The 27,439-nt window shown below is 33.5% G+C and overlaps 2 protein-coding genes across 3 annotated transcripts in view; one reads left to right on the plus strand and one right to left on the minus strand.

Moving 5' to 3' along the window:
* Positions 1–17,768, minus strand: part of pnt (pointed) — a 127,183-nt gene extending 109,415 nt beyond the window's left edge. The window contains exons 1-2 of the mRNA XM_065350021.1: positions 17,545–17,768; positions 15,229–15,345 (exon numbers count right to left, since the gene is read on the minus strand). Coding sequence (XP_065206093.1) covers positions 15,229–15,339 — 111 coding nt within the window. The 5' untranslated portion in view covers positions 15,340–15,345; positions 17,545–17,768. The remainder of the gene's footprint in view (positions 1–15,228; positions 15,346–17,544) is intronic.
* On the plus strand, positions 12,281–23,996 carry LOC135835656 (uncharacterized). Of its 2 annotated transcripts, none has more exons than XM_065350014.1 (7): positions 12,281–12,530; positions 19,780–21,978; positions 22,049–22,210; positions 22,288–22,518; positions 22,585–22,737; positions 22,818–23,041; positions 23,118–23,996. In XM_065350014.1, exons 1-6 carry the CDS (start codon positions 12,433–12,435, stop codon positions 23,038–23,040), a joined length of 3,066 nt encoding a protein of 1,021 aa, XP_065206086.1. In that variant the 5' UTR covers positions 12,281–12,432; the 3' UTR covers position 23,041; positions 23,118–23,996. The 2 variants fall into 2 exon arrangements, with proteins under 2 accessions (XP_065206086.1, XP_065206087.1); XM_065350015.1 differs by lacking the exon at positions 12,281–12,530 and adding an exon at positions 18,416–19,388.
* The last annotated feature ends 3,443 nt before the right edge of the window (positions 23,997–27,439 follow it).

Consider the following 27,439-nt stretch of genomic DNA (forward strand, 5'->3'; position numbering starts at 1 on the left):
ATTTCACTACCGCAGAGCTCGTATATACCTTCATCTGTATCCAACGACATAACGCCGCAGAAGCAGAGGCAAAGAGTAAGAGGAGCTGCCTGAAGACGTCTACTCTACAACAACTGATCAACATGTGGCGGCGGTTTATTCTTGTTCTGCCAAGAAGTAAAATACACGATATACACGCACACAAAGGGCTCGTACAACGCAATGTACACTAAAAACTGTACCAAGTACCAACCGCCAGAACACAGCTACTTGGTAATCATCTATAGGTACGTGTACTATATGATATGGTGTTAGATGTACTCATGTGCATGTGTAGTAGGCGATTCCATATTCCTATAGTGCATCTCGAGCATCACACAAACTCTGAAAGAGTTCTAGGCAAATGTGATCTATCTGCGGACTCCAGGGATTTCAGCGCAGGAGGTTGGCGCAGAGCCGCAGGCAGGGGTAGAGATTGCAAAATCGAAAGTACCTACTTCAACCCCCCCCCCCCCCATTCGATGTGCGTCATTCATTTCAAAGCAAGTATTTTGGACAATTTTTGAACAACTTTAATTTTCTCTTTAAAAAAAGGTTTTTTAAGAAGAGAAAAGCCAACAAAAATCACAGACGATTTAGGCGAAGTAGGCTTATACAGGGGTCGGCATAAGTTAGTATTCGTATTCGAAAACTGATGCGTTCTTTTTAACACCCTGTTGTGTGTAATGAGTAGATAGAAGGTCTTGTAGGTAGTGCGTTGTGTTCGTGGAAGTCCCACCAATACTTTGGTAATAATAGTTTTTTTCCCCACTATGTCACTACAGAAAAAAAATTCATTTTCATTTGAAAAAATTTTCGTTTGTGCAAATCGGAATACTAACTTATGCCGACCCCTGTATGTACACATCATTAAAATTGGATCGATAAAGGAGAGGAGAATCTCAAAAGTTATGCCTAACTCTAAACTGTGGATCTTGAAACAATGTAACAATCATTTCACCTCTCCTTTTTAAAGCAGGAGGATGAAAATCAAGTTTTCCAAGCTCATTTTTCGTAATTTTCTCAATAATTCAGAAAACTACGTAACTTGTCTCCAATCTCTGAAATTTAAAAATTCGAAATTGGAAAGGTGCAATGAAAGTATAATCTTGAAAAGGACTTTTTTGTTAAAGATTGGAGGGGTGGAAGAGCAATTTTTTTTCATAAATTCCTACATAAGAAAATAGAATTTTGTCTTGAAAATTTCTCACAAATTAATGGGAATGCTTCTTCTCTTAGGTCATTTGGAACTCTGAGAAATTGAGAAATTGAATGCTCTTAAATTACTATTTACTTCATTTTTTCCAACACCGTTTGTTTTTCTCAAAAATTGATTGTTTGTGGTGGAAAACAAATGTTTTAGAACAATAAATGGCCCTACAGAAAAAAAAAATTAAAGGAGACAGAATTGCAATGTTTGAAATTTCTCACTTGGAGGATTGTTAATTTTTTCTAGATAACCATGTTTTTGAAATATCTTGAACAAAATTTAGAAAGCTCAATTAAAATTGAATAATCGGATGAAAATGTTGAAAATTTCAATTTTTTATAACAATTTTTTTTTAAAATGGTGGAACGTATGAAAAATAATGACAAAAAATTTTTTAGAAGAGGGGGGGAGGAGTGCTCTTTGAAGCTTACGAGGATCATCACGCCACTGGCTGATCATGAATAAGTATTTTGAACTTAGGAAAAGTCACAAAAAAAGCATTGCACGTTTTCGGCTGAAAATGAAAAATACGAGTAAACCCGAATTACTGCCAAAACAATTCAGAAAAAAATATACAGGAACACCCCTTCCTTCTCCACTCATTAAATCTCTGAACACTGCACAGATTTAAACCTTACTATATTCCTTTTCAGGCTCAAATTTGACCATTGTAGTAAAAAAATGTTGAAAAATAAAAAAAACATGAAAATTTCTTACTGAAAATGGTTTTAGAAGGGACCTTTTAAGCTGAAAACATGACTGATCGCAATTTTCAAAACCAATCCCCTTTTAGATGGCGATAAAAAAGGCAATTTTTTGTACTTTTGATTTTAAAAATTGAGAAAAATATTTTTTAAACCAAAATTTCGAAATTCAGCCGAGACATGGGACATGGATATATTAGACCATCGTCGAGGTAAAATTTTCACACTCTGTCCCTTTCCTGTGTTTTGAGGTTTTATCGAAATTGTAATTTTTTCATTTTTGAAGTGTAGAAAAAAAATTACTTTTTGGTATATTTTCATCGAAGATGAGAAAAGTGTAATTTTCGTGAGTTTTCAAAATAAAGTAGGGGCAAACATTCGACACTCATGATTTTGATGGTTAACACAATATGCACATTCATCATGGTCATTTTTATGAAAATTAGGTCATACCTAAATAATTTTTTTTCCTTTTTCGAGCTAAATACGAGTATACTCGTAAAATGAAATGCTTTCATCCCACCAAAAAAAGAAATAAGAATCAAAAGTTGATTATTGTATGTATTGGACGTATTTTTTATAATACATCCTATTCATTATACTGACCAGTACTAAAACATTTCAAGAACTACTCTAGAAGTTTCTATCGAAATGACACGCCAAAAAAGCTTTCGTTTTAATTGTCTACAAATCGATTTGACGCACCTCCAACTCATAGCAACTCGATGCGCAATTTTCTACAATTTTACTCGTTATAACGACTATAAATTCTCTCTCTTTCTAATAGTAAGTTATCCGTTGCTTTGTTTTTAAACTTGCGACAGAGTATATATTTTTGACGACAACGATGACGATGTTAACGACGACGAGGAAAAGACATCGGCATGAGCTTTCAAAACAAAACATCCCATCCCCTCGCCATTCTCTCGGTTCCCTTACCTTCTACAATTTTCTCTACCAGCTGTACATTTTGCGTATTTGTTTACGTTTTCGAGATGACTGAATAACGCGACATCGACATAATTTTCATTTTAACAAAATTAATTTTTTTTTCTGGGTCACCTATGCATGTATTTTTCATATGAAGATAAGAAGTATGAACTCTTTCACTATACCACAATGAAAAATTACCCCCAAAATGTCCTATACTAATTATATATATTTTTTTTACAAGTCTTGAAAAAATTATTGTGCAAAGAATACATTGAAAATCGTTGTTTTGAAAACCATTCGAAACAAATTCAAAGAATAAAAAAACAGGCGTTTAAACTTGAGGATAAAAAAAAGACTAGAATTCAGATCAAGTTTCAAAAAGCAGGGGTTCAGGTTGTTTTGAATAAGAACCTGTCCTTTACACTGCAGGTTCAACTTTTCATAACAGAAAATAAATTCTACCCAATTCTCATTACAGTGGATTTCAAAGGCTGAAAATGAAATAAGTTAAAACGATTCAAGCGTTACATTTTTCATTAAATAGTAAATTTTCATAATTTTTTTTCAGTCACTCGACTCGGGATTTTTTCTCTCAATTTCTGAAAAAAAATATCTTAATATAGATATCTACAAGATACAAATTATTATACTTATGTAGAAGCTAAAGATGGCATTCGACCTAAACTACTTCAATGAAGGATCACGTTATTACATTCCGAACCGGTCTCAAAACTGAACGTGATATGACCAACTGAAAAGTATGATAGACTTGACCGAGTGCTCTATATGAATGAGATACGTACATAAAATCACGAGTACTTCATGCTGATGCATCTGGAGATTAAAAAATTCATACCGAATACGTTTTTCGTTCAAATGTTACGCGGGTAAAATTTAAATACAGCCAGTTGATTCCAACATTTGGGGGAGGGGGAGGGAGGAGAAAACCCTGTGATAAATAATGAGGTATCAATCGCACTTCGTGGAAAAGTAGCAGTTTTTATGTTTTTGAAAAATAAATCTCCAGTTAATTTTTACAAGAGGGGAGATGGCATTAGCTAAGATTTTGTTCTGACTTTCGATATAGCCCGGCCTTTCAGGAAAAATTTGGTAGTTTCCTTCCCCCCTTTTTTTTGGCAAGTTGAACGTGAACATTTCTTCGTTTTGTCCTTAATTCCGTGTTTGAAGAAGAAAATCAAAAAAATTCATCACTTCACTTTTAGATTAAAATTGGGTGGAAGAGAATTTATCTAGACATAATGAGGTCGTGAGAAAATTAAAAACTTCTCATATTTTCTCGATTATAGAAAAACAAACTTTGAAAAACATCCAGGAACATTACTCAATGTGCAATCAATTAATTCTGTACACATATTTCAAACTTATCAGAACACATTTCACTACTCCTTATTATAGAACAAATTACTCCAATTACTCCACACCAAAACCGAGTGAAAAAAATCTTGGGTTTCTCTCACAAATTTCACAAGGTCGAGACAATCTTCTTATCACCACAATTTATCGCTTAATTCACCACAAACCCTAGAGAAAAATTTGTTATTTTGCTCACACGTGTTTATACGAAGCCCTTTTCGACCATTTGTATCTCAAAACTATAGCACACATTTGTCCCTAATAGAGCAATAATTCAGAAAACTATCTTACTCAAATATTATTCTGGGATGACTTCATCACTCTCGCTATCTTTTCGTCTAATTTCGACCACCTTTCATTATACATACGAAACCAAATCCAAAACACATGGTTTTTAATACAAAATAAGGCCGACACTACCATCCAATTACCAATCAGTACCACCTCGCGCCATGTTGTCCATCTCTTATTACATTTTGTGTGTACTTATTCTACGCACTTATTTGTCATCTTTGTTGTATAATATACTCGGGTAAAAGTGTATAAACTGTAAATAATAAGGCTTTTGACGTATTGCGGGTTGCATATCGGTTTGCCTGAACTTTATCGGTTTGGTGGGCATGCTTATCAGTGAGTATCAAAATTTCATATTTTGAGCAATTTTCACAAGGTGTTTTTGAAATTTATAGTTTTTATTTAGTTTTTTCTTCAATTTTAAACACTGTTGAATCCTGTGATGGAAAAAGATCCGCTCTTTGTCGAGGTTCAAAGACGTTTTGTCAACTTCTTTAAAACTCGACGAAGAGAGGATCTTTTTCCATTACAGGATTTAACAGTGTTTAAAATTGAAGAAAAAACTAAATAAAAGCTATACATTTCAAAAACACCTTGTGAAAATTGCTCAAAATATGAAATTTTGATACTCACTGATAAGAATGCCCACCAAACCGATAAAGTTCAGGCAAACCGATATGCAACCCGCAATACGTCAAAAGCCTTATAAAATATTATGAAAAAAGAAGAAAAAATCATATCGTCGTAGATAAGATAAAGTGGGTATTTTCCTACGCACTTGAACTCTACATTTAGATACCGATACCTACGCTATCACTCGACGAAGGTACAAAGAAGAGCGAAGCTTTGCCGAAGGGTTAAAGGGGGTATTTGACAATAAAAACCCCGAGGGCCGAGACTGAAGAATATAAAAAAATATTAAAAACTACGAAATTCATAAACGTATTCTCGTACACGTTTGTGTACCGTCTCTGCCGCTATTTATGACACGGAGAAATGGTTTTTTGAAATCCATAACGTTTAGACAGACGTCAACCATGTCCGATCTTAAATGTTCTTTTTTCTCCTGCCCTCGCACCTCCAGTAGACCCAGCCCGGTAACAATAGCTCGGTATATGACAAAATAAATTTCAATCAAAAGGTAAAAACTCTTTCGGCTTATGCAGACACCACCCTTTATACGGTTTAACAAAAACACCACCATCGTCCAATATCGTGTTACACAACTTCGTAATTTTCCAATATTTCCCTTTCGATCCATCGTCGTCGTCATTCAGGTATAGATAGATATTTGTAGTAAATCATTCAAATCGAACACAACAACAACAACTGTTGTAGGAGTACCTGCCAAGTATAAACCGTCTTATTGATACGTTCATCATTCTCATTCTTCAGCGTAATTCATTTCACAGACGTATCAAATTATTGCGCATTCGTCTTTCCAAGGCCCTGAACACCGCCAGCCATCGACCATTGGAAAAAAGCGTCGCGTCTGCAAAATTCACTCTACATAGAATCGATGCTCGATGGATATACGTCTAGCTCGTGGACTTATTATGTACTAGAAGGACTTGTTGTAGGAAAAAAGAGGAGAATACACGGTGTGATTTTTATTACATCTGAGCCACGAGCTGGGCCGCATTCAGCCGCAACTCGCACAAAGATAAAATAACCATTAAACTCGAATGCGTGCAAATTAGCCGAGTCGATGGCCATAACGAGCGTTTATTTTGTTTAATTATATATTTACGAGTTTTTTTCTCTCCTATTCGACGGTGTGTCGTTCGTCGTTCGTGTGTCAACGACTAAAACCATCGTCGTGTCGCATCCAACGGCTATTTTTTAGCCTCTCAACGGAAATTTACCAAGTCAAAATAGGTGTACTTGATCTTCGATCTTCCGGACCATAGTCTATATAGGGTTTGTCATCGTCACGCCACTGATAACGGAAACGAAAGGGTTGTAGGACTGTAGGTGCGCCCAACACGTACTCAAACCGTGAAAATCCGGCACAAGCGTAATGCTCAATACGCCCAAGATTTTTCCAAAAAAAAAACCAAACCATCGCCATATGGCGAGTTACACACTTGGCTGATTCTTACTCTACAAGAATTTCCCTTAAAATACGTAAACCCTAATGCATATTGACGTTCCTCTCGCTCTGCCTCTTCGATCGTACACCTATTTAAACACTATGTCCTTCGATAAAGCTGAAGAAAAAAAAAATCAACGTTTAAACGACGAAAATTTTTTGGATATCGTTCAAAAAGCGATATTTTTAAAGCTAAACATGGCACGACCAATAAACAATTTCACGTGAACGTCGACCAGCTAAAACGTTTTTAAAAATTACTTGAAATTCGGTTCGCGTGAGGAGAGTTTCCAAGAAATTAGTAAATTTCTCACTTTATAGGTTTTTGAAAAAAAAAAGAAGAAGAAGAGAAGGACAACGTTAGGTATTCAAGGACAAATATTGATAAAGAAATTTATCAATTTTTACAGGTATAGTGTCAATGCACATAAAGATACTCTTATCGCGAGGTATTACGGGTATTTATTTGTATAGAAATTTTCGCTCTACTTTAAGCACAAAAGTAATGAACAAGCAGCGTAGGTTGCGATTGAAATTTTCCATACATTTTTGACACCTGGTTTTAAAAAAAACTCTGTCGAACGGTTTTATACCTGGTAAACCTTTTTTGTATCTTTCATAATGAATTAGGGAGAAGAAAAGAGAGAGAGTTGCCCAGATTAAAAATTTCAACGAGCTTGAAAAATTTTCAAAGAAGAAATTCTCATTTTTATAGTTGAAAGCAGTTTCTTAATGGAAATTAAACAAAATGAATTCCACGTAAATTACGCTTTAGGCGGAATTCCTTTAATTAAGAATTCGCGAGTTCTTTTTTTCGACTTTTTCAATAAATTAGACGATTTGTCTTGGTCTTCAAAAGAATAAAAACGTGATGCCTTTTAGCAACCGAAATTTTTAATAGAAGAGGGAAAGAAAAAAGGAAGGAAATGTCATTTTAAAACAGTAAAAATGAAAAAAAAGAAACACAATTGCGACAGAAAAAGTTGCCCTGAATCATAGAGATTTTTTGAATATGGTTTTTACTCAGAATTTCACCAAAAAAATTATTACTATCAGTTGCCAGACCTCGGGATTGAACAGAAGTAGGATTTTTATGACTGAATTATACATTGATACTACAAGAATGAAATCTACATTCGTAGAAAGTCAATTTTACCAAAAAATTGGGAAAAAAATGCACACAAAATATGAATAAAATCGCAACATTTCAAATCTCATAGAATTTTTTTTTTAGGAAGAATTGGATTTGGATACTACTTGCAAATGGGGTTCAAAATATTGTAATGAATTTATTATGGAGGAGACAAAATATGATCAATTGCAGGATTTTTTGAAGAGGGGAATTGAATCCTATATAAAATTTCCTAAAAATAAGAAAAAGGTCAAATGCAACGAGGATTTTTCGAAAGAAGAACAGAAGTGTGCAGTTGACGACCAAGTTGGAGGACTTTTCACCAATTGAGATACTTCCCTTACTAGAGTTTTTCATTTCAATACACCAACGAGTGACAAAATTTCTCTAAAAAATTTTTTAGACATGATTGTTAACAAGGGAACGGTGCAAATTGAAGGGTTGACCTCTGAAATTTACAAGAATTAAATTTTTAATATGGATTTTGATGTAACTTCATGAGACAGACAAAAAAAGTTTCTATAATGAAGTGATTTTTATTCAAAATTGCAGGAGCAAGAAGCAATATTGAAATTCAAACTTAAAATATCATCAGAATTTCTGAAAATTACAATTTTTTTAGTTCGGGCATCAATTTTTAGTTGGATTTTTTTGGTGTGAACTGTGAAGTAGCCTATCTCTTAAATTAAAGGCGAAAATTTTTGGGCAAACCAGTTAAATTTTTTGATGATATTCTATGACATAGAGTTCACAACATGAAACTATCAGTCAACTACAGGCATCGTAGCCAAATTTTTCTAAGAAAAAGTGACTTTAGTGACTTTCATCAGTGAAAAAAGTGACCAAAAAAGTGACCAATTTTTTTTTAATTCCAACGTTCAGGAGAGCAAAAAATCGAAAAACAAAAGCAAAAAAACGTTCAATATTTCACCTAAAAACTATTATTTGAAGAGTGATATTCCAAAACTCGCTTTGTCCATTTTTATCAAAGTTGGGTTTTCAGTGGTACCTGGTAGATGAAGTATTAACTCACATTCCTACATCATCAACCTACCAAAATGATGTGTTAAACTCACCTAAATAGCCAATTCACTAAAAATTAAAAAAAAAATAATGTTCCAAAAGGCGCTTTGTCCATTTTTATTGAAATTTTTTTCAGCAGTATTTAGTGGATGAAATGTATACCTACACTCCTACATCATAAATCCACCCAAATAAAGTGCTAAACTCGCCTAAAAAGCCAATTTACCCGTTTAAAGGGAAACTGTTTTTCCTTTCTCCTGAAAAGTTGTGAAAATGGACAAAGCGAGTTTTGGAATATCACTCTTCAATTTTATTCTCCCACCTGACCCCACTAGAAAATCCGCTTTTACAAAAAAAAAATGTGAGAACGAGTAGTTCATTTTTTCATTTTTAAAATTTTAGAATTTGAATGATGTTTTTTTGAAGGAAGTTGATTTTGAAAAATAATGAAAAATCGAGGGCGAAAGCTCTTGAAAATTTGTATTTTGAGAGGCATAATAACGATGTTTTTTTGTGAGAAGTTTATTTTTTGGCTTTAGAACTTGATTTAAAAAAAAATAAATTTCCATTTTCATTTTGAAAAAGAAAAGAAAACAAGCCCGAGCGAAGCGAGGGCAAAAGCTTTCGAAAATTGATGTTTCGAAAAGTAAAAATTTGTGTTTTAAAAATTCTGAACTTGTGTAATAAAGAAAATTCGCATAAAATCCTTTGAAAATGAATTAAAAAAAGATAATTTGTATGAAAAACGAAAAAAAATTCAAAAAAGTGACTTTTTTGGAAGAAAAGTGACCAATAGTGACTTTTTGATGAAAAAAGTAATCAAAAGTGACTTTTCGTGGAAAAAGTGACCAAGTCACTATAAAAGTGACCCGCTACGATGCCTGAGTCAACAAGTCACGAAAACCAAATCAAAAATTTCATTTTCAATGAATTTTAAATTTGTCTCGCGATTTTTGAAGCAGGTACGATTTAAAAAAATTGTGTATGTCACCTCTCATGCAAATTATTCTGTCATAATACCAAGATCATAAAATCTGTCTCCTTCCTCTCTGAAAAAAAAACCATCATTGATGCGAAAAAAGCCAAAAAAAATCATGTTCCTAATTTTATTAGTGAAAGTAGTACCATAGGAAGTCTCCTGCAAAGAGGACCTTGGAGCCTTTGGAAAAGCCTTCTAGAGACTCTTGAAAGAAAAAAAAGACAAGTTTTTTTCGGATCTGGAGTTGAAAGGAAACTTGTCGTAATTGAGGAGCTGGAAAGATTTGACTCTTCCTTCGGATATCTGCTGACTGGTCTCGAGTAAACCATTATTACTATAGGATCTATCATCACTACAAAGCTTTTTTACTCAAGATTCGGGGAAAAAACGAAATTCAATCGATTAAAATCTAAAATAATCACATCTCCCCTCTTCGCACCAATTTGAACAAAAACATCGCACAATTCAAGCGATCATCCCCTTGAAATCTTCAAAGATACCTAATCCCTTCTTTTAGCATTATTCGTTGGGGTAATCACATCTCAAGATACCAGTTTGTATGTATCCAATATAAATAAAAGCCTCTCGAACACCTTTTCTTTCATTTTTTTTCCTTCCACCCTCCACCTATATAAACGGTTCGTTAGGCAATCAAACGTCTCTAACACGTTCAATTATAAACTCATAAATACTCATCACGATCGCCTATGGTCGCTTCAGCAGTATCTACATCGTCGAACAAAATTACATAACAAAGGCGTGAAAATGATCATAATCGAAAATCTAGACGAAACGCATGACACGAACGTGTAATGTACGACAAAGTCAAGACTCGAGCATCGTTATGCGTATAAAAAGATGGACCAGGAGGACGAGAAGAAGACTAAGATGCATAGAGACAGTATGCATATAAGAAAAACGGTCTCGGACATGGTTTCGAGTAGGCAGAGAGAAGAGAATCACTGCAGCGAGAGGTGGTGGAAAAAAATATATCCAACGTTGATATCCAGTTTTTAAAGACTGGGTCAAATTTACTCGTCGTCGTAACGCCGCGTAAAAGATGACAAATCACATATGAAACTATCCGCCGGTTATCTGGTATCTAGGTTTAGGTAGTGAAGTATATATTTATGCGGCGGGGATCCGATACGGCGCTGCAACAGGTCTACAAAAAGCCAAAGCTAAACGGGATGACGATAACTAGAACAGTCGAGTCAAGACAAAGAACAACGACCACGTTACAGTAAACTTATTTTTTCTCTTCTTCTCCGCATCTTTTACATTACAACGCAACGTATGCATGGTGAAGATCGTTATCGACTCGAACGTTAAAATTTTTATGTATTTATACGAAAAACAAATCAAATCTGTACTCGGATTTTTCAATTCGTTCGGCTGCGCTGATGATGCTGACTATACATACAGTGTACATAACGTTCCGAAAGCAATGCCAAGTGCCAAACCATCTAACCATTTTCTCCCTCGATGTTTATTTTAACGTACATTGCACTCCAAACTGGCCACGATTTTCATCGGGCGAAAAAATCGAGATAATTTTCGCCCCACACGACAAAGTCACCCTTTTCCAGACATCGCAGAGGAAAAAAACAACACAAAAACCATTCTCGATTAGTATTCCAAATACGTGTATTGTACGGCGCTACACAAGGCATCGCGGTAGTTATCAAGCTTGACCCGAGCTCTTGTCATTTTATCGCCTCCGTCTTATGCATTATTTAAAAAATCTCTTCGCTCTTCGATAAATAAACCACGTCAAGAAGCCCGTTTATAATTTTCATGCGCGATACTACGTGGACGTGGACGAAAGAATTGATATATACGTCAAGGTATATGATATGCCATAGGATCCTTCTACCCTCCGCTTGACCACCCTCTCGGCTTATTGTGTATGTCGACACGTTGTGTGTGTAAGTTTTTACGACTGCGACGTGACATGAAGATCTACGAAATTAAGATTTATTATCGATCCTAAAATCATCGCGTACTCGGCTAGGTAAAAAGATGGCCGATAGTAACCACTTTTACCCTTCTGTTTTTTTATGGGACCTGTGTTTGAGGAGACCGATTTCCAACCTTATCAATTTGAGGAAAAAGCCACCCGTTGAAAAGAACACCGGCATGGTGGCAGATTCGAACCCATAGCTCGTGATCATCAGGATGCTAAGCTAAAGGAGGAGATGGGAGAAAAGGGTAAAGTATTTGAAGTAATTATCAGATAAAAAGATGCACAAAATGGTAGTACTAGTACTGCCCTATCCGAACACTCAGTGAAATATAATCATAAGTTCGATTTTAATAATGCAAAAATTATACACAAGGGTTGCAGTAATTTGCAAAAAAGAAAAACCACCGAAGTTCTCCATATTTTAAGCAATCGAAATTGCATCAATAAAAAAACGGATGTTGCTGGTTTTGATGTGTATAAATCTTTAGTACGTCACAAATAGTTTATCTCGTTCTTGCCATTTTCATCGTATGTATTCTCTCTCTGTAGCCAGTCTTATCTCGCACCTGATGAAGGCACTGTGTGCCGAAACGTTGTGTTTCTATGCTTTTAACGTAATAATAAAAACCTATATTCAATCGAGTTATAATGTGTCATTTCGAATTTTATTTTACCTATTTTGATAATTAATAATCTACGGTTATTTAATGATACAATCGAATAGGCTGCTAATTAGAGTAATGACTAATGTACCAAGAATCGCGCGAGTGCGCCAAAAAAGCATCCAATCTTACAATCTGAATGGGTAAACTTTTATTCAAAGCTTCATAGTCATACACCGGCAACATCAAGTATTTATTAACTATTATTTATCGTTTTACTTCGCTTCTGCTTGTACGCCATAACTTCACATTCGTTTACAGTTTAGTTTATCTGGCTGCTTATAACTCAACTCGCAGTCGTACTAATGTGTTCTTATCATTATGCAAAGCGATAACAATATGAAAAGAAAACAAAACTGTTTTAAAATAGGTATAGCCCTTCTTACCCCGATCCAGGGTAATGTATCCTCAAATAATTGATAATTTGAAATTGTTTTCCTAACGAGAAAAATGTTGGTAATGCAGAAAGTATTCACATGCATCAATTCGTCATTCGTTGAGTATAAATAAAGTTTCCCTTTCATCTATCAAAATTTCAAAATGTTACCTAATTTTTTTTGCTTCTTCCAAATCAGAATCGCAACTACATACATTGCCAGCAGTGGAATGATTTGGATTCAAATTTAAAAATTCACAATCGAATTCACAGAAAATTTCATCAAAAAAGGCTGAAGTTCATTCTGAATATAAGTCAAAATGTCCAATTACGTAAAAAATAACATCATAATTGAATTCAGCATGCTCAAAAACCATGAAATCGATATACATGTCGCATATTTATCACTTTTCTCATATAAACCCCTTTTAACCCCCCCCCCCCCAATCTCCATTCATCAATGACTTAGGTTTCTATCGAAGAATTAATAAATCCTTGAATAACAATGAACTAAATTTATGATAAAATAACACTTCACCCCATGAGAGGATTACAGCCTCAATTCAAAAAGGTGAATACAGGGGTTGAATGGGAGGGGGGTAAACATTAAAAAATGATAAAAAATCGTCATGTATATCGATTGTTTGGTTTAAGAGGTCACTGAATTCGATTTTGATATTGATTTTGAGCTCCAAACCCAAAGTGCTCGAAAGTGTAAATTGTAGGTTAGGATTATTTTAATTAACTTGAACAAAAAAATTACTCCGCAGAAAATTTTAGATTTGATCACATAACATCATGAATTTTTTGAGAATTGGCGAGAAAGTTTACTTCGTGTGGGGTGTGGGAGACTATCTAGGAAAATTTTGAGCTCCCTTTCCCTTCAAGGAACGGAATCAGAGAGCCTCAAAGTGAGATAATTTTTTTAAAAAACAAGATTTTTTGTAAACTTTTGGTTGGTGTTATTGATAAAATGACTCGACCATTCCTCATTCTATTGACTTTGAAATTCAATACCGCTTTTAGCTGTCTACCAGCAATTTCGGCTACTTTATGAGAGGTTGTTTGCAAAAATCGTAACCTCCTAATCTTATCAATTTTATTAAGTACACTGTTCTACCATTAAAACTTTCATTTTGAAAAAACTTCGTTAGATTCGTCCTCAACACGTTGGAATACACCAATAAACACTCCGCACAGTAATTTTGATTAAAATTTTCAAAATTTGTATTTTTTCGAAAATTAATTTTGTCAAAATCCTGGGAATGTTTTTTTTACACTTCACAGTTTATGCATCAAGACACCAATTTCTATTTAGACCCCCCCAAAAAAAGGCCAAATACCAGTACTTTAATTTAAAGTCATTTGCAATAATTCAACATAATTAGTAAGATGTACTTGAGCCTTAACATTTTTTCTAAAATTTTTGTAATTTTTGTTACTTTATCGTTGAAATGACATCCTGGCGTCTTAGAAGAGACCAGCATACGTAATTACACGCAGAATGATTTCAGAATAATTAAAATTTACTAGTCCATTAAATTATTGCTATTACCTAACAAACTATAAACGCTCATGGTTCAGGTATCTTAAAAATACAAGTTCTCTCATCTCCTTAGTTTCATTTACTGTCACCGTTATAAATTTCTCACCATTATACAGTCTCAGGTACCAGTACTAGACTAGAATATGTAGTACTCAATGATAACAACCTGTTGTACCCCTTTCCCAGTTAATTTTCTACATTACGATTCGACATCCGATTTGAATGAAATTTCATTCAACCTCAAGCTCAAGGTGACACAACAGAGGGCAAAGATTCACCAAGATGAAAATATCATCGCACAAAAAAAATCATTTCTTCGATTGATGAACGAAAGAGAACGTTGTATAAGAAACCAGTTTTGTGTGTGATAAAATGCTACGATATGTGAAATGTCATCTTTGACGTCACTTCCTCAGCAACCGAAAAAAAGCAAAATTCGGTAATAAAAAATAATTCTTCAATTTATAAATACACACCGCGGTCCAAAAAGTTTTTAATTTTAGCCAACAGGAAACAAAGGAACTAAGACGAGTGTGAAAAACAAACGCGTTATATGGAGAAGAAAAAAACTTTCAAAGGCGTCGGAACGTCTTCCGTTTCGGAATCTAATTTATTACACGAGCCTTTGACGTGTGTTTTTTCACATATATTTTACAGTATCACTCTCTCTTTCTTTTTTTGTTTTGTGATAGCTACACTTCTAAGACCGAAGCTATTTAAAACAACGGAGTACGTCTTCGACATAATAATAACTTTAATTATACAGATGCATCTTGCGCATATATATGGTACATATTCAAAGGTGTGAACGAATCCTTACACGATATAGAAGACAGATTTGAATACTATCCAAATTAAAAACAAGCCATATAGAGGAAACTCCTCGTTAACGACGATTGAAAATTTACTCAGCACTTACCTCAGATTTGATTTTGAAATTTTTAGGCATATATTCGTACGAATCGTAGAAATCATTTTCATCTTCATCCGGTAAATTCAGCTCGTAAGATAATGCTTGAACGGAATCCATTTTATTCTGCAGCATAAAGAGAGAGAGAGAGAAAAAGTAATGTATTATCAGCGTGTTTGTCATTTAAATAAAATCGGTTAAGACCGGTTTTATACATACATATAATAATAACCGCAAAAAAATACATATAAGTGAGCCTTACGTAATGTATTTCACAGTTAAACAGGCTAAACGGCCAATTTCAGTACGCGTTTTACTTTCAATGCGAAAATACCCATGATATAGAAAAAATCACATCAATTTCAGTTTCGTTTGAAGACAAGTTTCATTTGCATTTTTAACTAGAGAACTACGACGGTAATTATTTCGAATATTGCAAGTGTAAAGTACCTAATGAAATCAATGTACAGTTGCCAGTTAGAGGATGCCAAACGTTTTTTACCAATTATTTTGGGTTAAAGAAATAACTTGGGTCTTTTTTCATCGTAATTTCGATGTAAAATCGCTCACTTTTCATCTGCAGACCAAATCATTTTTTATTTCAAGTTAAGAATTATTAACACAGGATGATTTTATAGCTCGTGGAATTAGAAACCACGAATAGACTGTGCATCAAAAATATTTCATCAGAATCATAATGGAGAGTGCATTCTTTCAATAAAAAAGGACCACAAAAGGACCTTATTATGTATTATCAATTTCTACGGATTTTTACGTGAAGTTTTTGTTTGTAACTCTTTCAAGATAAGAATTTAAAGTGATCCGAGCGAAGGGAGGGCAAAAGCTTGGAAAATTGTAAAATCCAAAAAGGAAAAAAACATCTTTTTGATAGGTACATACATACATACCTATAAGGATTTGATTTTTCTAGATTCAAATTCGGGTACTCTGAATACCTTTCGTGATCACGTTTAGAGTTCATACATGCCAATTGAAGTGTTTTCCACATATTACTTTAGTTTTCTACATCCTACAGTCATGTCATAACACTTCATAACTTGCAATTCAAACACTGAAATTGGTGAATTCGACGATTACGAGTAGATAAGAGGTTAACATTTTAAAATTGATTCAATTCAGTTCAATGTTAAAATACCTAACACAAATTTGGTCAAGTTTTTACAAATTTTTTTGAATAAATTTTAATTCTGTAGGTACCTATTTTAGAAATTAATTTTTTTTTTAAATCAAAAATGAAAACTCGGAAAGTTTTGTAAAAATGACTAAACCAAAAAACTAAAATAAAATTGGCCCGAACCCCCGAATTTTCAACCACGTAGGTAATTAATTTGCAAAAATCCTCATAAATCAATACGTAAGTACGTACACATTACACAACACACATCCTTTACCTTTCATCATTCCATCAAACACCATCAAAATTTCTGTTCAATCCTCATATTGTTACCCTGTACTTCAGTATACACGCATTTACCCCCTGCCCAGGGGTCACTCTCCATCTCGAAGTCATGTTAGCATCTACCTATGTAGATTGTGACAAATAACACACCAAATCGCAATCACATAAATATACTATTCTGAACGAAAAAGTATTGGTATTTAGGAACCATCAATGTGCCCAGTAAAACTTTTTGCCTACAAGCACCCAATATAACATTAGGTACATCTACACAGGTACGTTAGCTACCCCGGCAGGGGGTAGAATGATATTGTTATGGTACACTGGTTTCAAAGATTTGAAGTGTGTGGGAACTTTCTCTCTTTGGAATATTTCCTACCTAGGAAGAGTGATGCACAGGAAATTCGTTTTTAGAGCTAAAAATCGTCTCGTTTAATGTACCACAAAAAAAAATTAAAATAATGATAAATTCACCATCAAGTACATACAAAGGTATTTGCTCTGAGCTCTGATCCATAGAAATCTCAGCACGAAACGTAAGTATAAGAGATGAAAAAAAACACACGAAAGTATTTTTCAAAAAATTGCAGTTTCAGGGCAAATTGTTTCAAAGCATCAATTGAACACTAATTCATCCATAACTAAGATAGTCAACCCACCTCGAATTATGCACCTGTTTCAACATACTTATTTGACTTTTTGTTAACAACAATTTCTAGACTATACCTGCGATAAAACTGCAGCGATAGCAAATTTTAATCATATATCACGTCTGATGTTCATTTAAGGCATGAATATTCAAGTAAACATCTCCGGAGTAAGATTTAGGAACGCAATTTTTTGCATATACTTACTTTGATATCAAAGATAAATATAAGTTACACTGTTAGATGAAAGATAATTACCTGTTGAAAACTTGAAATGTAACAGCGAATGGGTTCGGAAGAACTACCGCGGAAGAATGCAATTTACTACAGACGAGAAAATGATTCACTTTACTGATAGCATAAAATTGTAACAGTAGAAATTTTTTCAAAACAAAATTTTCCTAATGCGAACACCGAAAACACCTAACAAATAACTATTTCATTGACGATTCTACCCACATGAAATTATTGCGGTTCATTGATAATAATAAACGCACAGAAATGAAAAATACAGAAGCGATACCTAGCGATGCGATCTTCTTAAACGGAAGTAACGAACCTAGCGACGGAAAAGTTAACTAGATAAAATTTCTTACGTCATCGTCATCAAACGTCAATGGGTCGAAAACTGTTGCTCCTGGCCCTAAAGTTCTAGATTAGGGAAGTATACGCATACGCCATTTTGGTTCGACACAACGGATGTAAACAACATTAGAACGTATGTACGCATACAATCTTAGGTGTAAAAAATGCAATTTTTTCGATTGTTCGCGGGTTCGGGTGAATTTTTAAGTAGTTTCCAGCTAAAGACAATGAAATTTCCTATCGATTGATGTTAAATTTTTGTTATTTCGCGCAAAATTGACGATTTTCTGAATACTTATATTATCCGATTTTTTCATACTATATGTGTCAACTTTAAACTAAAAATACTCGAAATCTTCAGCGAACACACAGGTATTTTAATATAGCAAAATGTTCGTAATTTCTTCGTCTTTAAAATGAGTGTTTATCGAAAGCTCTACATGCAACCGTTCAAAAGTTGTAGAAGTTTAAAGTTGCGAAAACAATGCAAAAACCAACCGCGGATGGTAAGTATTGAACTTTGAACTAGAATTACTCAAAATTTTCAACGAACACATAGGTATATTAATACAGCAAAACGTTCGTTATTTTATCTTTTTTAAAATGGGTCTTTACCGAAAGCTCTACCTTCTACCGTTCAAAAATTCTTGAAGATCAAAGTTGCGGAAAATGTTCTACAATCAACACTAAGTGACTGATAACAGTGATAACACAATTTGAACACTTTCCGCAACTTTGATCTTCAAGAATTTTTGAACGGTAGAAGGTAGAGCTTTCGGTAAAGACCCATTTTAAAAAGGATAAAATAACGAACGTTTTGCTGTATTAATATACCTATGTGTTCGTTGAAAATTTTGAGTAATTCTAGTTCAAAGTTCAATACTTACCATCCGCGGTTGGTTTTTGCATTGTTTTCGCAACTTTAAACTTCTACAACTTTTGAACGGTTGCATGTAAAGCTTTCGATAAACGCCCATTTTAAAGACGATGAAATTACGAACATTTTGATATATTAAAATACCTGTGTGTTCACTGAAGATTTTGAGTATTTTTAGTTTAAAATTGACACATATAGTATGAAAAAATCGGGTAATAGAAGTATTCATAAAATCGTCAATTTTTCGCGAAATAACAAAAATTTAACATCAATCGATAGGAAATTTCATTGTCTTTAGCTTGAAACTACTTAAAAATTCACCTGAACCCGCGAACAATCGAAAAAATTGCATTTTTTACTCGTAAGATTGTATACATACATACGCTCTGATGTTGTTTACATCCGTTGTGTCGAACCAAAATGGCGTATGCGTATACTTCCCTAATCTAGAACTTTACCTGGCCCCAGGGAGGCCATTTCATTTTCATTACAATTTTATTTTGTCGGAATTCGGAAATTTTATTTCGTTTTAATAATTATGTTTTAATTCAACGAAAGAATCTAACTATAAAATATCAGAGCTAGTGTTCATCATGGAATCGGATTCGCTGCAGCAATCCTCAGACGATTGTAAATTTGAGTAAGTATCATTCTCAGTTTTGAAAGGTTAAATTAGAAATTCCATTATGGAAAATTTTATGGGGGCGGCGTTGAATAGAGTGCTTGATCTGCCGATATTCTTGCTATTAGTATGCATGATATTTCATAATCAATTAACAAGAAATAAACGCTTCACCGGTGTAAAAAGATAAACATTTTGATCATGTTGGCCATCGCAACCCTTGAAATACCGGATGACGGTAATCTCTAAACAGAACAAAGATGCGATGGAGTTTTAAATCTGTGCAAATCGTTTAAATAACGGTAATTTTTGTCGATAGGCTAGCATGCGTATTATTGTAGGTATTGTAGGGAACAATATTACAATACATTAATTTATTAACATATTTTTGTATTTTTGTTGTTCCCAGCGTGCTATTCGATGAAATGCAAGTGTTTCGTTCAAGATGGAATGCGTTGAACGAACGATGTAAACGGTTAGAGGCGAATTTGCATGAAGCTAAAATCGAAAAAGCTCAACTTGCCGCTAAATTAGAACTATCTCGCGAACATATGAAACGAGTCGAAAAAGAAAAAGATGAATTATCGGAAGTTGTGCTCGAACTGCATAAAGATCTTCAAAGTAATTGTTTACATAAATGGATTGATACTCTGGGGCAAAAATTATCATCATTAAGCGATAATAAGATTATAAACCACGAACCCCCTCATGTTATTGATGATATTGTTTTAAGTAGTAGCGATGACGAGGAATCGTATGTTGATGAATTTGTAGAATCGCCTGTTATTGGTCGAGTTACCGATGAGAATTTGGAAGTAAATGTACTCGATGTGATATCGTCAACTTCGAATTGTACCGCTAATGATGGTATGGATCACGATTATGTTTCACCTAGGCGTACAGGAGACACTGATCAAGAGGTAGAAGAAAACGTCCGTCGAATTTCTAACAATGAAGCTGATTCATCTAATGAAGTACTGAGTACTAATAATGAAAACATCTCCGAAGTATATTCTACGCCGGTTTCAACGAATAATAATTCTAATTTATCCGAAGATACGACTCAACAAAATGATACATTTCTTGAAGATGTAACTGCGGAATCGAATGCGATCAATCAAGTTACTACTGCAGTTGAAGAACCATTATACTCTTGTGATATTCGCTTTGAAAACACTGAAACATCACATTTAAATCAAACGTCTGTTTCTGCCGATAGTGAAGTTTCTGCGACGAATTCAGCTATTTTGGATGAAAACCCTACAGAAAATATTGTTTGTGATCAAATTTCTGGTGGTGAAGAACTGATCTCGGCTCAACCTTCACCCTCGATTATTTCATCAGTTCAACATGAACCTTCGTGCATGGATGGTGGAAAAATATCAGACGATGACCACTTATTTATAAGTTCCACACCTCTACCAGAAAAACTTTCTCAAAATGTTGATTTTTATAATGACGCAGCATCTTACTTTATTCGCAATCGCGAGATCTCCGCTATTGAGCAAACAATAACGATGTCACCTACACGTTTTCAACCAACCAACAGTGAACTATCTCCAAATCGTGATTTCTCTGTAGCCGAAGAAACATCAACTTTGTCACCTCGAAGTACTGCATCAACGAGTGCTGAACTATCTCCAAGTCGCAACGATAATGAAGAACCTGTCGTCACGTATGCAGAAAAGACGCTTGAACAAATTCCTCGATCTGATATTCAAGATTCCGAATATAATTCAAACGGTTGCGATGATATTCCTCGATCTGATATTCAAGATTCTGAATATAATTCAAACGGTTGCGATGATAGTGAACATAATGGACATTCTGATATTAATGAAAAAACCGCGGATTCGCCTCAAAATACTCCAATTTCCGATAATAATACGCCTACGAATGATACACAAAGTGTTGATTCTGCTGTTTATTCTGCAACAAGTTCAGTTATGGTAGATCAACCATCCCAACCTATAACGGTAACTGATGAAACTCACGTTGAAAACAGCTCTAAAACTGAAAGTCTTCAAAAAGATGGTGTCGATGACTTGCTTACGTCAGCAAAATCCTCTCAAGGTCACATTCAAACTTCGTCTGACGAAACTTCGAACGTAAATGGTATCATTAGCCATGAAGTGTGCTTGACAGATACGATTGCTGAAAATGGTCCAATACATAATCAGATTACTAGCGAGTCCTTTCTTGAGCAAGGTGTAAATCACGAGGAAATATTACAAGCTGAAGGAGATCAGTCGTCATTTGTATCCGATACCGAGTACTTCGATGATTTGGAAAACGATGATGATGATGTGGTGTTGGTCGATGAAAATACCCCCGAAAAAACCACTAATCGAGAAGCGTCTCCTGAAGAACTAATGTGTCAAATATTTGGTTCGCCTGATCGTAATTCGGATGTTGTTGATATTACAAATGAGGACAATTGTACGATCGATTTAAATTTAAGTGAAGAGGAAGCCGATTCGATTTCCGATTTGAAGAAACCTGGTCTTTCAGCAGTGAAACCAGAACTTACTGTGAATTTGCCTCGTATGTTCACCCCAGGTGCGCAAATTCAGGAATCCGTCGACTGCATTATTTCCAAATTAGAAAAGTAATAAAATTCGTAACAAATTATTCATTCGCGTCTAGATATTCCTTTTACTCGTGAAATTATTCTACAGGGATTTAGAAGTTATTGAAGAGACTCTATCTGAACCATCAAAATTGAAGCGCTCTTATCCATCATCATCCGCGCAGGAGCCAAATTGTAAGCGTTCTCCACTTGATGAGTCATTCGAGCTAACTCAAGATTCTGTGCAGGATTCCGGTTCTAAGAAGATCCTGTACGTGAATAATTGAAAAAATAATTGCGTGTACTGAACGTAATTTTAAATTATTTCTGTGTTTTTTTTTTGTGCAGTAAATGTGCAATATGCAAAGATGACAAAGTATATGAAACTTATTCGATTCTCGATACGCATATTATTGCCAAGCATCCAGATCCGTTCCCTGCATATACCCGTTGTCAATACGGAAAGGGTAAATGCGAACGTCATTTCAGAACTACAAGAAAACTTCACGATCATATTCGAAAACGTCATGGCGCAGGAGATAAGAACGTCTCTGCTAAAAAATTACCCCCGGGACAAAAGTAAAATAGATCATTTTTATCAGTGTCAATATGTGTATTTTTTCTTTAAAAATTGATTTTTTACAGACCTTGGCCATGTACTATTTGCAATAAGATTTATACATGTAATAATGATCTTAAAGCGCATCTCGATCGAACTCACGGAAAACGGTTAGTACCCAAAATGAAGCAAAAAAAAAGTATCAAAAGATCTCCTACTGCTGCAGCATATTCAGTTGGGTAAGTGCGATGAATGATATAGAAATCGATCGTTATGAGAAAACATGTGAAGTAATTATTTCTGTGTAAATTTATTTCAGTGATTGTATAATTTGCTTGAACGACGAAGGATCTAGTGAAAAGTATAAAACATATCAAGAACTCGACGACCATATTTTCCATAAACACCCAAACCCTTATCCATATTATTTGAGGTGTCCGTTCTGTAAATGTGATACTGCGAGGCATTTCAAAGGACTGTCATGGCTGAATAATCATATCGCTAATAATCATGCAGTCGAAGTTTTTCAAAAGGCTACATAAAGTATAAATAATGATACATGAATCATGTTGTTATCTACTTATAAATTTGTTTTAATGCGTGAAATGACATTTTCCAGATTTTTTTTTCGATTGTAATTTACATGTCAGTAGTGCACACGAACCAGCCGAGAATTTAATCGCAGATAGTGAATGAAGAATATTGCGAGATATATTTGTTGACTTCTAATTTAGATTTATTATTACGAGGGTTATTTTATTGGGATTATTTTTTTTAAGTGATCGACAACTATGTGTCTTTCTTTTTGTTTTTTTGTTTTAAATAAGAACCATTCTAAAGTTGGTTAAATTTAAGAACGATCGAATGTCAATTTTCTCGGTAAAATTGCAAAACGCATTTTACCAGTAATTCTAATTGAACTACTGGTGTCAATATTTTTAGTACTTTGTTGAAGTCAATTTTTTTTCAAATTTGTTTCTTAATGTTTTAAGAGGATTATATATTTTTTAAAGTAAGTTTCAGTGTAAACTAAAGTTGGTTAAGTTTAAGAATGAGGGTTAATTTTTTCCATAAGGCTGCAAAACCCATTTTACCAGTCACTCTAATTTGAACTGTAACTTTCAGTAGGTAGCTTTCATTGAACTACTGGTGCCAATATTTTTTATTCATTGTTGAAGTCATATTTTTTTTTTCAAATTTGTTTCTTAATATTTTAAGAGGATAATTGTTTCGTTTTATATTCGTATAGTTTTTTTTGCATATAGGTACCAAAAAAAGTGAATTTATTTTTAGTTATGAATTGAGAACATTTGTTTATTATTGTTTTCTTATTCAACATGTTTAAATAGTTGCGATATTGACAAATCGGTTTTGAATTCTTCTCGGAAATTGAGAATTACTTATGCTTTCACCTTGTTTTTGTTTTATTTGTTATTTTTTTATTATTTTTTTTATTGGAAAAAGAAAGTTTGTAATTATAATAAGTAACTATTATTGACGTTGTTGTATTCATTTTCTAATATCTATTATCGTTTCACAATTATTATGATGCTGTTTGGAATTTATAAGTACAATTTCACATTATCGCTTTTTTTTAGATCATGAAAAATTAATGGCACAGAATTTCCAACATGAAATATTTTATCTAAATTTTGCAATGAAGTGATTTTAACAATACTTCGCTTATTTTTCGTAATTAATTTGTTGTAAAAGGAATTGAAAAGAAAAAATTCTAGTCTCTTGTAAAGACTACCGGAGCCAAAAACGGCATCGATGTTGGAAACTAGTACATCGTCGTTGTTTTCAGAAAGGGCGATTTTCAACTTCAAAAATGCCGATTTTGGCGCCGGCAGTTTGTACTTGGTGGCCTGTGTAGGGCATTCTCATCTTCACGTTGATTTAAAGCAAAGATTGAACACGATGTAATGTAATTGTAGATCAAAATATGTAGAATATAATCACATCACATTATATCACATTATTATAAATTATTATTGTTGTGATTTTTTTAATGTTCAAAATACTATTAATTTATGAACAGAGCCGGACAATTACATTTATCTGCTTGCCATTTGAATGCATAGTATAGTACTCTTGAGCCAGTTTCCAGTGGAAAATAGTGGGTATTTTTTGATTTTTGGCTTATTGTACAGCTAATGGACGTTTTTTTTTATGAACTATCGTGGGTTTTTTAGAAGTTCCTTAAAAATGTTAGGTACATTTGCTTCAATTAAACAGGTAAATGTAGATATGCATTCATTTTTCAACTTCAAGTGCTCGATTGCTCGTGTTCAATTGCGTTCGAAATTGTGATTGAAAAAAATGAAAATTCTCAACGAATTCACAATATTGAAATGACTGATTTATATCCTTCAACTTACCAGCAATATGAATACTGAATGTGTAATCTACGTAAACCTGGATAATGGATTAGGGAATTTGAAGTTCGAACACTGATCTTATTCCAGTGATGAGTGATTTTAATGTTTCAAAAACTGGCCACTGACGAAATACCTGATTTTTACTAACGTGGACGAGAACCTGAGCTGTTCATTTCTCCCGCTCATTTTTCTGAAAAACCGACAAATGATGAGTCAAGTTTTGTTGAGATTACACAATTTTTCACCAACCAAAATGCTTTATTGGAATTCATAGCCAATAACGTTCAGCCAATGCCAAAGCAATACCTATTATAGTTTGTCAATGATTGTGTAGGCTAGCTAGAGGCATCTCGACGACATTTTGTCAGCTTACAGGTGTATGGGGTATAATTGAAAAATACATTCTTCTCAGTTAGTTCAGTGGTTCACGTTCATTTTATTTATTCAAAGGTAAAGTTTTCAGTTTTGATATTCATGGATTTTTTTAATGCATAGTGTTCCAAATTAAAGGAAAAATAAAGTAACTTTACCTATTACTTGACTAGGTATTCCTTCATTTGTTGATGGTAATTGGTAACTGATTGATAAGTGTCATTGTGTCAAATTTGAATTCAAAATTTTTCGATCTTCAAAAATTCAAAATTTGAATTTTTTTATTCGCTTTTGTTTTTTAAAGATAGAAAAAATTCATAGATTTAAATTCAGAATTAACACTTATCTAGTTCAGGTCTCGAAAAACTGACAAATAAAAGTTTCAGTTTCAGTTTTGTCGTTCTCTGTTGTGTTGAAAAAAAATTTTAAATACGTAAAAAAATATCATTAATTTATTTTTTCATTTTTATTCATTCTTGTAAAAAAAAAGAATAATGAGAAATTGTGGCGCACGAGACACGACTTGCACTGTTGCCTTGCCGATGCCGGTAGTGGTAGTTACTAGTTGACAATTATTTGACACGAGTATTTTGTATTTTGATCCTTGACTTGACTTGGCCCCTTTGAAAAGTTGAAGAAAAAGGAGTTCAAGTTTGAATTTGAAAAATAAACTACCTAGCTAGCCAAAAAAGGGAAAAATGACCAAAAGGCTGAAAAATTTCAAGTTTAGTTCAGTTTTTGCATTTCAGTTTCAGTTTTCCGGTCCTGTTAATTGTCATGTTAAGAAATGAAGAAATAATCTTTAGTCGAGCAATAGTTACTTGATTCTTAATATTTTTTTAGAAATCAAATTCATCAAAAATTAGCTTCTTGGAATTGGTTGAAGATTGAAAACATTTCTAGTTCAAAATTGACACTTATTATTAGAGATGATGGGAAATTGTTCTGGAAATTTTCCCGAAACTTTCAAATTTATAAATTTTCACCAAAACATTCACCAGAGTCCAGCATTTGCACTCATAATAAGGAAATGCTTGTAAACAGTAAACAAACACCTAGATTATGACATTTAAAATATGTTTTCCTTGGTTTTTTAAAAAAAATTTTGAACAAAATTTTAAAATTATGCATATATATACACGACTTGGTATTATTTTTTCAACCATGTAACAATAACAAACCAGCGGATGAACCATTTTCAGACCATTTCTTGAAATTTCAAAAAATACTGCCCATTTTTAAAAAAATAAATATAATTAGTCATGTCTCCTTCAAGAACTCTTCAAATCCAGACAGAGTTCAGAATGTGAAAAATGAAAAGTTCATTACTTTTTTCCGCATCTCCTATATAGGTAGGTACCTATTTATGCAATATATGCATTCAATGATTTGAATGATTCAAGAATCAATTTTTTTTTAATTAAAAAAAATGAATCAATGAGAGAAAATGACAATATTTGTCTCAATTGTCTTGTCTTAAATTTCATGGACCATGAATCCATAATTATAACATAATTTATTCAAAAGTTATAGATTAATGGTTAGGGAAATAAAAATTTCAAATTTGGATTCCGGTTCCAATTTTTTTGATTTTGGTAAAGGCTATTGGATAAAAAATAAAAAATTATTTCCCCGAAAATTTTCTGGTTGATTCCATTTTACAGTAAAAAATTCCGGTTCGCATCCTTGCATTTTTTTCATCATCGTATATTTAGAATTTTTCTGGTGCAGTTTTTCTTCTTTGTGAAGTACTTACATCTTTGAATTCTTGAACTTGGTTACACTTTTTAATTCGTAAACGCCACAAATGACAACATTTTGCAGAAATCTGAATAAATGGAGAAAAAACGGAATTAGATATGTATTGGAAATTCATCGGTTTGTCATTTTAAAACTCTTATTTTGTTAAAAATAAGTATGGGGTTCCTCATTCATCGAAGAAAAATAAATTTCCAGAAATTTTCTGGAAAGTTTCCAAAAAATAAATTTCCTGAAATTTATCATCTTCAACACTTATCAATAAATAAATGAATGATTGAGTAAAAAAAATTATAATTTAAATCTCAAAATAATTTAGAAAACTATGAAAATTGAAAAACTTCATCAATGAAACACGTATTTTACAACAGCACTCCATCGCCTTCGATCTGACAAAATAAGGTTTTGTTTATCTCTGTTTATCAGTTTG

Source organism: Planococcus citri, chromosome 2 (assembly GCF_950023065.1).
Source record: "Planococcus citri chromosome 2, ihPlaCitr1.1, whole genome shotgun sequence".
Classification (NCBI taxonomy): domain Eukaryota; kingdom Metazoa; phylum Arthropoda; class Insecta; order Hemiptera; family Pseudococcidae; genus Planococcus; species Planococcus citri.